The sequence below is a fragment of the Thalassophryne amazonica genome, chromosome 18, assembly GCF_902500255.1.
Source record: "Thalassophryne amazonica chromosome 18, fThaAma1.1, whole genome shotgun sequence".
Taxonomy (NCBI): Eukaryota; Metazoa; Chordata; class Actinopteri; order Batrachoidiformes; family Batrachoididae; genus Thalassophryne; species Thalassophryne amazonica.
The window spans coordinates 45,549,758-45,565,631 of record NC_047120.1 but is presented as its reverse complement, the minus strand read 5'-3'; the positions used below and the strand labels follow the sequence as shown (position 1 = coordinate 45,565,631).

At 42.0% G+C, this 15,874-nt stretch overlaps 1 protein-coding gene across 38 annotated transcripts in view; it reads right to left on the bottom strand.

Moving 5' to 3' along the window:
- The window catches only part of tcf7l2 (transcription factor 7 like 2), a 162,186-nt gene that overhangs the window by 72,197 nt on the left and 74,115 nt on the right, over positions 1-15,874 (bottom strand). For 26 of the 38 annotated variants that reach the window (XR_004566604.1, XM_034194343.1, XM_034194340.1 and 23 more), the window contains exon 5: positions 13,319-13,378. The exons of the other annotated variants lie outside the window; for them this stretch is intronic. Coding sequence is in view for 25 of the 26 variants with exons in the window: in XM_034194343.1 (XP_034050234.1) it covers positions 13,319-13,378 (60 nt within the window). In the remaining variant the exon portion in view is untranslated. The remainder of the gene's footprint in view (positions 1-13,318; positions 13,379-15,874) is intronic. 38 annotated transcript variants of the gene reach the window in all.

The following is a 15,874-nucleotide window of genomic DNA, read 5'->3' as shown; positions in this document are numbered from 1 at the left end:
CAAGACAAATGAATGAATAAATACACAAATAATGCGTTTAGGTAATGTTAATAATGTATGAAATGGAAGATGCTTTTTGACAGTAGCGCTGCACTAAGGATTCTTCCCAACTTTGGTGACAAGCTTGTTTATTCCTTTCCCATCATGCAATTCTCTGCATCTTTCCAAGGCGATGTCTGGCCAACGCTAACCGTCTATAGCACATCTCAGTGATGAGAAAAGGTGGTCTGACACATTAGTTTAGAAAAAAACCTTCAGTATTGAACCATCTCTCCGCTTCATCCGAATCCTCGGGTGTGATTATCCTCCTTCGTGGAATTCAGGCGTCACTCTCACCCCATCGCGCTTCCCCGCCGCTATTACAAGACTGATTTCAGTCTATTTTCAACAGCGTGCAATTAGAAGTAATTTTTTGGGGGATGTCTGGATAGATGAATATGAAGTATGTGCACACCTGCACAGGTATGCAAGAGTAGTCAGTCTGCAGGATCGGCTGCCTCAAAGACGGGTCCAAAATGTCAAAGGCGGTATAGAAAACGCAAAACAAATAAATAAACAAAAACCAGGAAGGGGGAAAATACGCTCAAAGAAGCTGTGTCGGTAGGAAAATAAATTCCTTCCAGGGATGAGACAAAAGGAGGGCCTGGCACTCGCACACCGTCGACTACATAGGCTTGGAAGATGGAGAAGGGGGAAAAAAAATAACAACATACACATCAAAACCAGAGCCAAACAAATCCAAGAAAAGTTCAGATAGGTCCTCATTGGAACTGCCGAGAGGAACAAAATCAAATAAATTGGGGAGTTAGTCTCGTTCAGGCTGGCCCAGCAAGCCTGAAAACACTGTTTAGAATATACAAGGAAGGTGACAGAGGACAATGTTAAATTACTTAGAAAGCACATTCCGTGTGTTTACCTCTGCAAACTCCAAAGAAAAGCTCCTCTCCTGTTATAAGGGGGTTGGAAGTGTAAACCGAATTTGAGGCAGCTTAAGTGCTCTCTGGAATCACTCAGCATTCCACCGTCTTCAAAATCTGACATGACAGTGTATTCATCCATAACTATAAATTGTTCTTTGGGGAATTTGGTGGAGCTTTATTGTCTCTCTGTCTTTTTCCCTCTCCAGCTGCCAGCAGTCATTCCCAATCCCAACAGTCACCCCAGCGATGGCATGATCGTTCATCACTAAGTTGTGAATACTGATATCCCGCGTACATGGCCTGATTCAGGCTTTCAGTGGAGGAGTGCACAAGTTTAATAAACCCTGATCCAGATTTGCCATTTTGTGTAATTCAGCTGTGATAAACTGCTTGTTTTGCCTCGTTTACGCAGGAGCATTAAGGAACCTGCATCCCAGCACCTACAACAGCTCAAAAGTGCACCACGCATTCTCAAAGCTACTTTTAATGTTTGTTTTATGTGGGGTGTGTTTGTGTGTTTCCAGCAAATTCTGTGTCTGAACACTTTAAGATCATGCTGAATTTGCTTCTTCGTCTTTGCGTGAGACACTGCTGAACAAGTTGACGATTTCAGTTGAGGTTTCTTTAAGTGTTCATACTCAAAATCATACTGTTATAACAGTGATAAAGGTTGCAATTGAAGTTTGGTTGGCTTAAAAAAAAACAGTTCATAAGGAAGAAGCAAAGCGCTTTTCATAAATGTAAATAGAGATTACTCTGCTAAATTGTATCTGTAGTATGGCCCAAGCAGAAGGTCGCCCCTTTGAGTCTGGTCCGCTTAAGGTTTCTTCCTCAAATCATTAGAGGGAGTTTTTCCTTACCACTATCACCTGTGTGCTTGCTCTGGGGGTTGGTAAGGTTAGACCTTACTTGTGTGAAGCACCTTGAGGCAACTTTGATGTGATTTGGCGCTATATAAATGAAAATAAATTGAAATTGAATTGAAATTACTCTGCATAAGGAAACCAAACTCTCAAACCTGCTTATTGTAACTCCCTGTGCTGTGATTTGAATGGTTTTTATAGGTCTGGAGGTTAGAGCGGCGGATATGTGACGAGGCGATCCTCGGGTCAGTTGCCAGACACACCGGCAAGACACCAAGGTGCCCTTGAGCACAGACCTTAAGCCTCAAGGTGGTTTAGGTGCCAAATAAACATGCAGGTCTGTACCAGACTGGTTGTGAACAAAATAAAAATTAAGAAATTTAAAAGGAAGCAGGCAAAAAGAGAGAGGTAGGGTACAAATAGGGGCATCAAAAAGGAATCAGAGAGTGTAAAGAAGCTCAAAACACAGTTTAACCTGCTGACCTACTGTCCATGGATATGCTTAGTGTGTGTTAGGATAGCTTATTTATTTATATTTAAACACTACCTCTTCAAGCTGTGCAGCTAATGTTAGCAAGCAACTATGCAAACTGCAAAACAGGTAACTGCTAGCTACAGATGGAAACAGCGCTCGAGTCGTCCTTTCGTATCTTAAAAAAAAATTTTACATGATTAATTAGCGGTGTAACGATATACAAAAACCATAGCTTGGTGCGTACCGTGGCTTTGGGGTCACCTTTTGGTATGTTTTCGGTACAGTACACGAAGCAAGGGAACTTCATCATGTGATCAAATTATTTTTAGCACATTTAAAGTAGGTGTTCTCAACAACAGAGTATGGTTGCATAGCCATTGGTATAAAAATAATTGTGGTGTCTCTAAACTATTGGTGTTTCTTAGCCTGACGTTTACGTTCAGGTGATGCTACTTCAAATAAGTGAGTTCAAGTGGAGAAGTTTGACATACAGCCAGCTAGCTACATATCGGACTGCAGATAAACAACGTCGCTGTATAGGTTTCTTCTGGTCCACCTGTCTTTGGCCATCTTCATAATTACTACGTGAGAAACCTCAGTGTTGTCACAGCACACCTGAATAACAGTGAAGGACATGCAAGCTCTCGTATGCTGGCGTTCTTTGCGCCAAACAAACATTCAGTCTGTTGTTAAAGTTGCTTGGTGGAAACGCAACAACAACAAACCAAGTTCCACACAAAGAAAAAAGTGTACTGTAGTGATGCGTGCAGAACCGAAAGGCATGTACAAAAATCTTTCCCTGCAAATACAATAGATGTATTATTACAACCCTACAAATAATCATAAAAATTTTTTTGGCATCTTAAATATGTAGCAAGACACTGCCCAAGCATATAAATGCCATATGATCATCAATGTTCTGTGTTCAAAGGTCTTGTTTTGTTTGAACAGAGGTGTGAAAGAACCTGGCACTAAAGTACACAAATGTTTGCAGTTGAAAATACACTCTGTTTAACATGACATCTGCAACATGAGAGCCTCCACGTCTGAAAGAGGCCTTACAGTGTAATTCTGGCAGTGGTGGTTGTTATTATAGTAAACTGACAGCTTCCTACATACAGAGAAAGTCTGGCTTTTCATTGTTGTGCCTCGTTGGCTCCAACACACAAATGCGCAAAACAACAACAAAAAACAAAACAGAAAAGTCCAACTTTCTGAACTTCACAAAGAACTGCCAGTTTCAAAGGAAAAACACCTTAATGACATTTCTGATGTGACTTCACAGGAATTTATACAATATAACCCTTGCATCAACAGCACACGCATGTTTGTGTATGTGCATGTGCCAATGAAATAACCGAAATACTGCAGCCCACCCTTGAGATATTCACTAACTCACATCACCTCGTTCTCCAAAGTTCATCCGCAAACTTCCTGTAAACAGGAGCAGACATTTCAGTGGAATAACAAAGGAGGTTACAGAGAGTAATAAATGCTGTGTTTAATCCCACACAATTTTGCAAGAACAACAAGCCAGAGGAGAGTTGCAGCAAAACCAAATTACCGCTCCTACACAAGGATGTGGTTAGCAACACAAAAAGCGTCTTCAGAGTGACATGGCGTCTGCCGAAAACACAAAGAAATACAAGAAACTGCCTAAGGTCTACTGTAATGTGATCAACACTCAAGTTGGGGGTTGTTGATATGGTCCAAAATTCAGATTACAGTATTTTTCACTTTTTGGAAGATGGCCATATTGCATCACGTATGATGTTTTTCGCAAAGTTATGTGAGGAGTAGCATGTTCTGTACTTTGATGTAAATAAAAACATTAAAAATTGATAATACATGAGGTACATGGAAGTACACTGTCGATTGGGAGACATGTTGGAGTGTCAGGCATTGAGTGTGTGGGGTGGTCTTTTAAAAATCTTACGTAAAATAAAGCATGAGGGGTGTATTTCTTTCAAGTATATCACAGAGGTCTCAAACAAGCTGTGTCTGTTGTATGGCTGGGGGGCCTGGCTGCCTTTTTGTTTCTGTCTTTGTTTTTCCTTCCAGGTGGCTTGCATTTGGGGACTGAGTGGCTGTGTTGCTGAGGTTATCAGGACCTCACCCTGATCACCTGCGGCTTGTCAGGACTCACAGCTGAGGTGCATCTATATGGATTGGAACATGGTGGCATTCACAGTCTTTGCCATGAAGCTCAAAATTGAGCTCAGGTGCATCTTGTTTCCACTGATCATCCTTGAAATGTTTCTACAGCTTAATTGGAGTCCACCTAGGGTAAATTCAGTTGATTGGACATGATTTGGAAAGGCACACATCTGTCTACAGATAAGGTCCCACAGTTGACAGTGCATGTCAGAGCACAAACAAAGCATGAAGTCAAAGGAATTGTCTGTAGACCCCCGAGACAGGATTGTGTCAAGCCACAAATCTGGGGAAGGGTACAGAAACATTTCTGCTGTTTTGAAGATTCCAATGAGCACAGTGGCCTCCATCATCTGTAAATGGAAGAAGTTCGGATTCACCAGAACTCTTCCTAGAGCTGGCTGCCCGTCTAAACTGAGCAATCAGGGGAGAAGGGTCCTAGTCAGGGAGTTAACAGGCCATGAATCTTATGTACTTGTGATTTCTTGTTTTTTAATTTTTTAATGGATTAATGGATATTTGACATTATTTTTCATTAATGTCATTAAAAACATTTATGGCCCTGTGGAGGTTCCTCTATTGTTCTTTGATGACATTAGTTCAGGGTCGCCAAAGCAGATCCATACAGACCCACATCAGGATTTCAAACAAGTTTTACACCAGATGCCCTTCATGAGGAGGTGATGGTCTAGTGGTTAAGGTGTTGGGCTTGAGTCCAGAAGATCATGGGTTCAAATCCCCACCTGACTGGAAAATCACTAAGGGCCCTTGGGCAAGGCCTTTAATCCCTTATTGCTCCCGGTGTGTAGTGAGCGCCTTGTATGGCAGCACCCTGACATCGGGGTTAATGTGAGGCATAATTGTAAAGCGCTTTGAGCGTCTGATTCAGATGGAAAAGCGCTATATAAATGCAGTCCATGAAACAACTCCACGTTCTACCTGGAGAAACACACACTCAAACCACTGGTCTTCCTAAGTGCTCTACCATCCAAGTACTAACCAGGACCTACCCTGCTTAGCTTCTCAGATCGAACAGGATCATGCATATACAGAGCAAAGCGGCTGTGCATGTTGATTCTGATATTATGAGCAGAAAACTGATCCCTCATGGTGTTGACGGTATTGCGCAATCACGGTGCACTATCACACGTGACGACTATGACACGGATGTACCACTCACCCCTGAGTCAAGTTATACAAAATACTCAGATAGAATAAAAGCTGTAATTTGAGCTATAACAGTTCTCACGTACTGACACTGTATTTGCCTGACCCATTCTCTTTCTGCGTAATTCCCCTTCTCTTTGTGGCCCAGCTCAAAACTCAGCCACTGCTATACTACTGCTGGGAAGGTGTGTGTGTGTGTGGGGGGGGGGGGGGGGGGGGGGAGTAAGTCGCAGATCGCCTTACTCCAGTCTTCCTCCAGTCTTCCTCCATGCAGTCACAATTCTCCCTCTGCTCCACACCTTCCCTTACCGCCCCCCTTCCCTGCACTCAAGAGCTCATTCCATCACTGCAGCCAAATCCGCCTCATCCATCCTCCCTCCACCCAGTTTCATTTCTTCCCTCTTTCCCCCCCACCCCTCCTGTGCCCTCAGCTCAGTGCTAATTGGTAAATCTGTTGAACCATGCCAGCCCCAACAATGAGACACCTGGAGTTCTGTCAAAACAAGTTTCGCAGTGAAACTGCCTCCAGTGTTAATGCCACATTAGGAATCCTGTTGTCGTTCAGGGGACTGGCCACAGAATGGCGCTCTGAGAGCTACGCTAGCTGGGGAGAATTAATTAAAGATCAAACATTGTGGCTTCCAATCCATTTGTAGTAAATAGATTGCTGATCAATATCACTTCTAGGCAAATAAGTTATTACTACATCAAGATATCTTGCAAAAGCCCTGTGTGTAAGCATGTCGGCCGCCTCGATCTGGTTGACAAGAAATATGTGTTCATGCTAGCAACGTGAAAGTTAACCTCGCCAACCTCTGCTTACCTGTCCTCTAAACCTCAAGTCACGCCTTAGACTCAAGGATACCACCTATAAGCAGGTGTAGACAAAGGTGTGTTTGTAAGACACACACACACGGAGAAAGACAGACAGGCACACCCAGCAGTCATCCTGCCAGATCTTGTCAAACAAGTTCTAGCAAAGCTGCTTGTATAAGAAAGGGAGCAGCAAATCAATTCGGGGAATTTTTTTTCCCTTCTTTCAATTCCATGTATTGTTTCAAAACAGTCAACATAATTCCATTTAATGACTGTCTGCTCTTCTTTTATTCTGGACAAGTGTTATTTATTAGCAGCAAAGGCCATGTATGTGTGTGCAACATCAACAAGCAATTGTTCAGTCAAACAATGCAAGTAGACAATTTGGAGGTTTTACAAAGCTTGGTAAAGGTAAAGACTAAACTTTACCTTTTCTACAAACTAAGATTCATATACCTGGGTGGTATCAGACACCCTATTGGGTTTTCAATTTCTTAAAGCACCAGTATATTTCACAAAAAACACAACTTGCTGGCCAAAATGATATCTTTCACAACTCAAATTAGAGTGATTCAAGTAATTTGTGTTATCTTTATGTAGGGCTAGCAAACAGAAATGTGTGTTTTTACATCTGATACCTCCGTCAGACAACTGGTCAAATTATCCGATGACTAGACATCATATTCACAACAATTTGTGTAGGGCTCACCCTTTTTTGTAGCTTCTTATACAACATATGCCTTGATTACTGAAACATGTCGCAATCATGCTAGCATTAACCAAATATAATGTTTGTGGACACATTCATGGACAATCCTGCCCAAGTGTAGCACAGATTTGTAACATCAGTGGAACAAATTAACAATCTCAGTTTCAAAGATCTTCTCTCTCCATGGAATCATTGTTTCTCTACTCCCATTATATTAGCAGCTGTGAATTTTAATGTTTCTGGCACAAATCTCAAAGATGAGGTGAGACATGAGACCATTCGTCATACCTTCCCGGGACTGAATGCCCAAAAAACAACACTGTTATTAAGGTTTTCCATCAGACAAAGAGACGATCTGCTTTACAGTGATCCCTCACATTCACTCATTCACATGCTGATGTCAGGTTTCTGCCATGCAATGTGCTCAACTGCAAACCAAGAACAACTTGGTGATTAAAGTCCTTGCTCAAGGATACCTTTGTAATTTTTCTTTTGTAAGCTTGGAATTGAACCTATGATCCTCTGGTCACAAGCCTACATGCCCCAGTATTTTGCCATTTTTTCTTCTATATTATGAGAGATAATGGGGCCTCAAAGAAAATGTGCTCATCCATTTACTTTTGCACCATTTACTTTTACACAATTCTGAATTAGAACCAGTGATTTAACTTGTGTGTGAATAATATTGTTCCATCCACGATATCATTTCCCATTCACAACCACATGCTGGTCTCAAAGAAATGCAAAAGAAATGGGTAGAAATACAATATTGCAGAAATATAATATTCAGACTGATCCTCCTACTGTTAGCCTGTGGGCAAAATCATAGAGAATACAAAAGCACATGAAATTCAAGTACAAGTCTACAATCAACAGTTTTCGGTTGACTCCTGAAGCCAAAAAGGATGTTGTCACTAAAGACCCTTTCACACCAGGTCTGCTTCGAGTTACGTATGCTGCGTATCTGATAACACAGGAATGTCTGTGTCAGTTGCGTGCAGCACGGGGGTGAAGCTTGAGGAGGTGAGAGCGCCGAGGAGCTGCAGTCAGACTGTAAAATGAGCAGGTGTGTGCTCTGATTTCTCTTCTAGTTTATATTTCTTCTTGTGCAGCGCTGCAGGTAGGCGCTCTGATTTCTCTTCTAGTTTATATTGCCTCTTGTGCAGTGGTGCAGGTGCGCGCTCTGATTTCTCTTCTAGTTTATATTGCCTCTTGTGCAGCGCTGCAGGTGCGTGCTCTGATTTCTCTTCTAGTTTATATTTCTTCTTGTGCAGCGCTGCAGGTGCGCGCTCCGATTTCTCTTCTAGTTTATATTTCCTCTTGTGCAGCGCTGCAGGTGCGCGCTCTGATTTCTCTTCTAGTTTGTATTTCCTCTTGTGCAGCACTGCAGGTGCGCGCTCTGATTTCTCTTCTAGTTTATATTTCTTGTTGTGCAGCGCTGCAGATGTGCGCTCTGATTTCTCTTCTACGAGGGCTGTCCGTAAAGTATAGGTCCTTTTTATTTTTTTCAAAAACTATATGGATTTCATTCATATATTTTTACGTCAGACATGCTTGCACCCTCGTGTGCATGCGTGAGTTTTTCCATGCCTGTCGGTGACGTCATTCACCTGTGAGCACTCCTTGTGGGAGGAGTCGTCCAGCCCCTCGTCGGAATTCCTTTGTCTGAGAAGTTGCTGAGAGACTGGCGCTTTGTTTGATCAAAATTTTTTCTAAACCTGTGAGACACATCAAAGTGGACATGGTTCGAAAAATTAAGCTGGTTTTCAGTGAAAATTTTAACAGCTGATGAGAGATTTTGAGGTGATTCTGTCGCTTTAAGGACTTTTCACGGTGCGAGACGTCGTGCAGCGCTCTCAGGCAGCGTCATCAGCCTGTTTCAAGCTTAAAACCTCCACATTTCAGGCTCTATTGATCCAGGACGTCGTGAGAGAACAGAGAAGTTTCAGAAGAAGTCGGTTTCAGCATTTTATCCGGATATTCCACTGTTAAAGGAGATTTTTTTAATGAAAGACGTGCGGACGGGTCCGCGCGTCGGGACGCAGCCGACGTGGCGCGGCGGCACAGGAAAAACACCTCCATGTTGATAACCATTTGTTAAAATCCAGTTGGCTTTTGATGGCTTTCAGTGGAGTGAGTATATGAGAAATTGTTTATCAGCTGGAGATGTTCCAACTTGTCCTCAAGGCTTCCAACAGAGGTGTTTTTCCTGTGGCGGAGCGTCGCGGCGGCTGCGAGCCGACGCTGCAATCCGCTCGCACGTCTTTCATTAAAAAAATCTCCTTTAACAGTAGAATATCCGGATAAAATGCTGAAACCGACTTCTTCTGAAACTTCTCTGTTCTCTCACGACGTCCTGGATCAACAGAGCCTGAAATGTGGAGGTTTTAAGCTTGAAACAGGCTGATGACGCCGCCTGAGAGCGCTGCGCGACGTCTCGCACCGTGAAAAGTCCTTAAAGCGACAGAATCACCTCAAAATCTCTCATCAGCTGTTAAAATTTTCACTGAAGACCAGCTTAATTTTTCGAACCATGTCCACTTCGATGTGTCTCACAGGTTTAGAAAAAATTTTGATCAAACAAAGCGCCAGTCTCTCAGCAACTTCTCAGACAAAGGAATTCCGACGAGGGGCTGGACGACTCCTCCCACAAGGAGTGCTCACAGGTGAATGACGTCACCGACAGGCGTGGAAAAACTCACGCATGCGCACGAGGGTTCAAGCATGTCTGACGTAAAAACATATGAATGAAATCCATATAGTTTTTGAAAAAATAAAAAGGACCTATACTTTACGGACAGACCTCGTATTTTATATTTTTTCTTTTGCAGCGCTGCAGGTGTGCACTCTGATTTCTGTTAAAGTTTCTCATTCTTCCTGTGACCACGGAGCAGCACTTAATGGACTTAAACACAATCATGAGAGAACTTGAGGATGTGAGCACAAGGAGCTGCAGCCAGGCTGTAATGAGCATTTTTTTCTTTTAATTGTTCACATGAGCTCTTTGAGTGGTATACGTGGTGTGTCCATAAAGTAACGGTCCTTTTTATTTTATTTTTTTAAACTATATGGATTTCATTCATATGTTTTTACGTCAGACATGCTTGAACCCTCGTGCGCATGCGTGAGTTTTTCCACGCCTGTCGATGACGTCATTCGCCTGTGAGCACGCCTTGTGGAAGGAGTGGTCCTGCCCCCTCCTCGGATTTTCATTGTCTGGAAATGGCGGAATGAAAAGGACTTTTTTTCCATCAGAATTTATTCAGAAGCTGTTAGAGACTGGCACCTGGAAACCATTCGAAAAAGTTATCTGGCTTTCGGTGAAAATTTTACAGGCTTCACAGAGAATAAGGACTTTAACTACAGCTTTAAGGACCCCTTTAAGGACGGTCAGTGCGCCGCGCTCCGAGCTGCGACGTCGCGGCACAAACCACTGGATCATTTCTAAACGGATGGCTCTGTGGATACGAGACCATCGTGTGCTCTTTTTCTGGTTATCACAAGAGCTGGACATCAGCCATTTTCCGGCTGATTTCACTTTTAACAAGAGATTTTGTCATGGAAAGCCGTGCGGAGGCTTCGCGCGTCACGACCGATTCGCTGATGACGCGAGACAAAGGAACACCTCCGTTTCGGAGTGTTAGAGGACAAGTTTGGACATGTCTATCTCGGCTTTCAGTGCTTACCAGTCAAGTGAGTATAAGAGAACTTGTGGAGAGCTGGACATGTCCAAACTTGTCCTCTAACACTCCGAAACGGAGGTGTTCCTTTGTCTCACTTCATCAGCGAATCGGTCGTGACACGCGAAGTCTCCACGCGGCTTTCCATGACAAAATCTCTTGTTAAAAGTGAAATCTGCCGGAAAATGGCTGATGTCCAGCTCTTGTGATAACCAGAGAAAGAGCACACGACGGTCTCGTATCCACAGAGCCATCCATTTAGAAATGATCCAGTGGTTTGTACCGCGACGTCGCAGCTCGGAGCGCGGCGCACCGACCGTCCTTAAAGGGGTCCTTAAACCTGTAGTTAAAGTCCTTGTTCTCTGTGAAGCCTGTAAAACTTTCACCAAAAGCCAGATAACCTTTTCGAATGGTTTCCAGGTGCCAGTCTCTAACAGCTTCTGAAAAAATTCTGATGGAAAAAAAGTCCTTTTCATTCCGCTATTTCCAGACAATGAAAATCCGACGAGGGGGCGGGACCACTCCTTCCACAAGGCGTGCTCACAGGCGAATGACGTCACCGACAGGCGTGGAAAAACTCACGCATGCGCACGAGGGTTCAAGCATGTCTGACGTAAAAACATATGAATGAAATCCATATAGTTTTTAAAAAAAATAAAAAGGACCATTACTTTATAGACACACCACGTAGTTTTACTACATTTAGGGCTGCAGCTATCGATTATTTTAGTAATCGAGTATTCTATCAATTATTCTGGCAATTAATCGAGCAATCGGATAAAAAGTACTTTTGCATTTTTAAATAAACATCAACAGTCCAGGGCTCTCCCTAAGCAATGGCATAACGTCGCTGCGCCAGTGTTGACATTTTGCTGAAAATTTTGCTGAAATATTTTGTTTTTTCCCCAACTTGTAAAATTTAACCATTTTTGAGTTTTTTTTTTTTTTTTTTTTTAAGGTTGGTGGACTGGATCCCTGCGTTAAATTTTTTTTTTATCCCTCTTTCTCTGCAATTCAGCAGATGCATTTCAACTAGAGGTTAAACATGCAAGCCTCGCAGTGAGTTTTTTCATAATTATTATTATCATTATTATTATTTTATTCAAGTTACAGTGTTTGTGAAGCGTGTGTGTTGCCTAAAAAAAGCAAAAATTAAAAAGCAAAACACTCAGTGCGAGTCTGAGTAAAACATAGAAGAAAGAGTGGACTTTTGCTGAGAGGATCTTTCAGAAACTGCTTGTCAGTGTGGCCGGGGATGGAGCTGTGACTTGCCCAGTGTGAGCGGATTGCTGATCCCCTCACACTGGGTAGAGACAGCAGCTGGCCGCAGGGTGAATAGTCACTCCCCATGTAGAGTGGACCGTGTGTTTTCGCTTTAAATGCGCGGTCTATTCAAGATGATCGGCGTGGATCCTCTTTCTCTTAAAAGGCTTTATTTTACTCTGTGTGTCACGTTGGAAAGCTGTAGCTTTTAGATTAGCCTTTACACGGTTTATGGGCATGCTCTAGTCTTATTCTGTTTTTTTTCTGGGGACATTATAGCACCACACACAGGCCTGGCATATGTACTACAATGTTAAATAAAGCTTCGAGGCACAGAATTTGCCTCGAACATTTTTTGTAATCGAATTATTCGAGTTACTCGACTAATCGCTTCAGCTCTAACTGCATTGTGTACACAATATAAAAAGTTCGCCAACAATCCTGTGTGATTTATAGCTCGCCAACAATGGAGCACAGCAGGAATCATTAATTGGCACTGGGTAGCGTTACATTGTATGGGTGTGGCATCCAGTCACGTTAAGTACCGTTAAGTTGCCTCAACTTGCGAGAAAACTACTTCCCTTCTGTGTCCTGTGCTCGATGCTGAAAAAATCAAACGTTTAATTTTTTTGTGCCTGTTTCATGTCACCCTTTGCTTCCCTCATGGTATTGTGGCGTTAGGCTGCATCAACTCAACGCTAGGTTGCATCAACTCGGCGCTATGTCATGACGCTGCATGATGTAACTCGAAGCAGGCCCAGTGTGAATGGGGCTTAAGCCAGAACTATGTAGAAACTAAGACTAGTCGGTACAGAACAAATACAGAAGTGGAGTTGGCAAACAGCCACTGTAATACACTGAAAGGAGCCAAGCAAAGGTGAAAGATGAACAAGAAACATACCTCAAGAGGTGCTTCTTGATGCTAGACAGTCTTTCAAGTATTTCAACTTTTTACATGGACATTTAGGCAAATGCACGGCCAATATTATAAATGTTGAATACCCACACACCCCTACACAAACAACCATCACCTGGATTGACATTTTACACATTAAAGAGCACATTCACAGCAAAGCAGCAGCAATCAATTAGAATAAAGCACAGCACAGCATGATTATAATCAGCAGCAGCATCACCATGATTTAAATTGTTCATTCCTGTTTTGTTTTAAATAATCATCATTAATTATCAATTAATTTGTGTGTGGAATCAAAATTAATAATAATAAAATAAATCCAACAGCATATTTTTGGAATTCAAAGGTCTCTCACCAAATGAAATTGGTGAAGGCTCAGATCTGACTGTCCGGGGAATTCCCAGCAGAAGGGCCCCTGAAAGGCAAAGTGGATGTTCCCAAGTCACACAATTATATCAGCTCTCCATCACGCTTTCGTTCACATACACATGTGCACACAGTCCCAGCTTACCAGGTTTAATGTAGAAGCAACATGTTCTCACTAGGAATAATACATGCCTTGCCCCTTTAGTTATTTAAACTACCTCATCTCTGCTGGCTCAGCTTTCTCTAGGCTGCATGTTTGGCCCTGTGATTACGACTTTTACACAGAAAAAAAATGAGAGAACACTGGATTTGCATCGCTTACATGGATTTTGGTGCAGGCTAACTGGTCGTTAAAATAATATTTGACTTAGGTAGAACAGTTTTTGTCTGCAGCACTCCCACCGTCATGAACTCGGGAAGAGTCAGCTGTTCTGGAAATCCATTGTCACTGCCGACATTTTAACTGTTTTCACAAACACCAAAGATACAGCAAGCAGAATTAAATCTCAGAAGAATTCAGTCACACTTGTGTTAAAGTAAAAGTGCAATTAGAATGCCAAGGGTTCCCAAAGCATTCTACTCTGGGCACAAAATTAAGTTATTACATCTCAATTAGCCACTTAAATAAAAGTAGGGGTTCATCAGTCAACCCAATGTTTCACAGAGTGTGGGGTGATCTCCCCTGGTGGGGTAACCTGGAAGGAAAATGTGTCACTGAAATAACATTTGAAAGAGTTCTCATATTAAACAACAAATTTAGACGAGACAAAAATTTTCAAGTAGATTTTTATAAAGCCAACCCCCCCCCCCCCCAACAAAAAATGTGTCTGTGAAGATTAGACTCAACAACTGAGCAAATATAACAATCAAATTTAATCCCAACAAACGTATTATAGTCCAACCCATTTTCAAGGTTTCTATTAAGATAGAAAATGTTTTTAAAAAATTACAAAAATTATAGCGACCATGAGAAATGAGGGGCAGGGGGAGTAGTTTGGGCAAATTGTAACAACTAACTTAAAACATTGTTAGCATTTTTCATTTAAAAAACAAAAACTGTGAGCAGACGGTTGAAATCAGCACATCAATGCTGTGGTTTTAGGTTATAAATAAACTACAGCCCTCACAGACTGCCCTTATTCATTCATTCATTTTCTGCTGCTTATCCGGGTCCAGGTCGTGGTCTTCAGTCTTTTAAAAGCACTGTAGGATTGTGGTAAAATGATCAAAGTTGTTCTATTTCCTAAGTGTTAAGATGTTCGTTTTACATTTTGATTATTTTATTTTTTCATTTTATTGTTTCACGTTCTGTATTATATCGATTTAGAATAATTATTAATATTATTACACACACTCTGATGCATTAGGTGGCAGTATGCAGCTCTAAAGCTGGCTTGCAATCAACTGATAAACACAAAGAAGTAGTTTTATTTTTGTTATTAATTGCTAAGTGTTAAGTGTATTTTCAGCCTGTGGCTGATGACATGACCAAAGTGAACACCTGAAAGCAGTGATTCATGATGATTTCATGACATGACAAGATGACATGATGTTGGTAACCACACTAAACTCTCACGGTCCATGAGATGTTAGCGAGACCAAAGCAATCATGGCAGCAAACACGAAGCATTGGAGATATGTAAAATAAATAAATCAGCCCGCGCTTGACAGTGGCGCAAAATTTCAACTTGAAAATACCCTAACTGGAAGGCCATGACAATAGTCCATTCCTTAGTGGAGGTTGGGTGCAATCAGACCTGCTGCCAAAGTCTGTCAAGGAATGGACTACCAAATATGAGCAGGATTACGCAAACACTACTGAACCAATTTTCAAGAAACCTGCTGAAAGGCTTGGGTATGGGCCAGCTAGAAAACCACTACCATTTGTAGTATCTGATCTAATTGAGGGGGCACATCCAGGAATCTTCTTTTCACTTTCATTAACATTAGGAGCTATGGCATTTTTAAGCACTTTCACGAATTTCTCAAGAGATAATGTAGCTATTAGCACTCTACATATGCCTGATTGTTTTCAAAAACATCTGTCTTGAGAAATTCATGAAAATGTTGAAAAATGCCCCATCTCACAACGTTAAAGAAAGGAGGGAAAAAGTTCCTGGATCTCCCCCATTAAGTGGCCTTGGCCAATATGCCACCGAAAATTAGTTTGTAATTTTTGTGTAATTCTGCTAAAAGACAAACAGCACAAAAAAATATTACCTCCTTGGCAGAGATAAGCTAATAACACAGTATTTCAACAGTCTTAGAACATGGGGGGAAAAAATCCCCTGGGCTTTCAGTTTACTAAAGTAGTCCACAATGTATAAGCTAGTGTCGGGTAAAGATTACTGTGTTTTATTTGTACTTGTGGTCACCCCAGGGCCAGCTAGAATACTTTTCCTAATAGCTGTACAGTGGTGCTGTGGTTGCTGGGGCAGAACGTGCGCGCACACACACACACAGACACACACATTTACAGATGCAAATATGTATTATCCTTGTAAATGTGCGTGTCCAACACAGAGTCACACATTCCCTGGGGTGG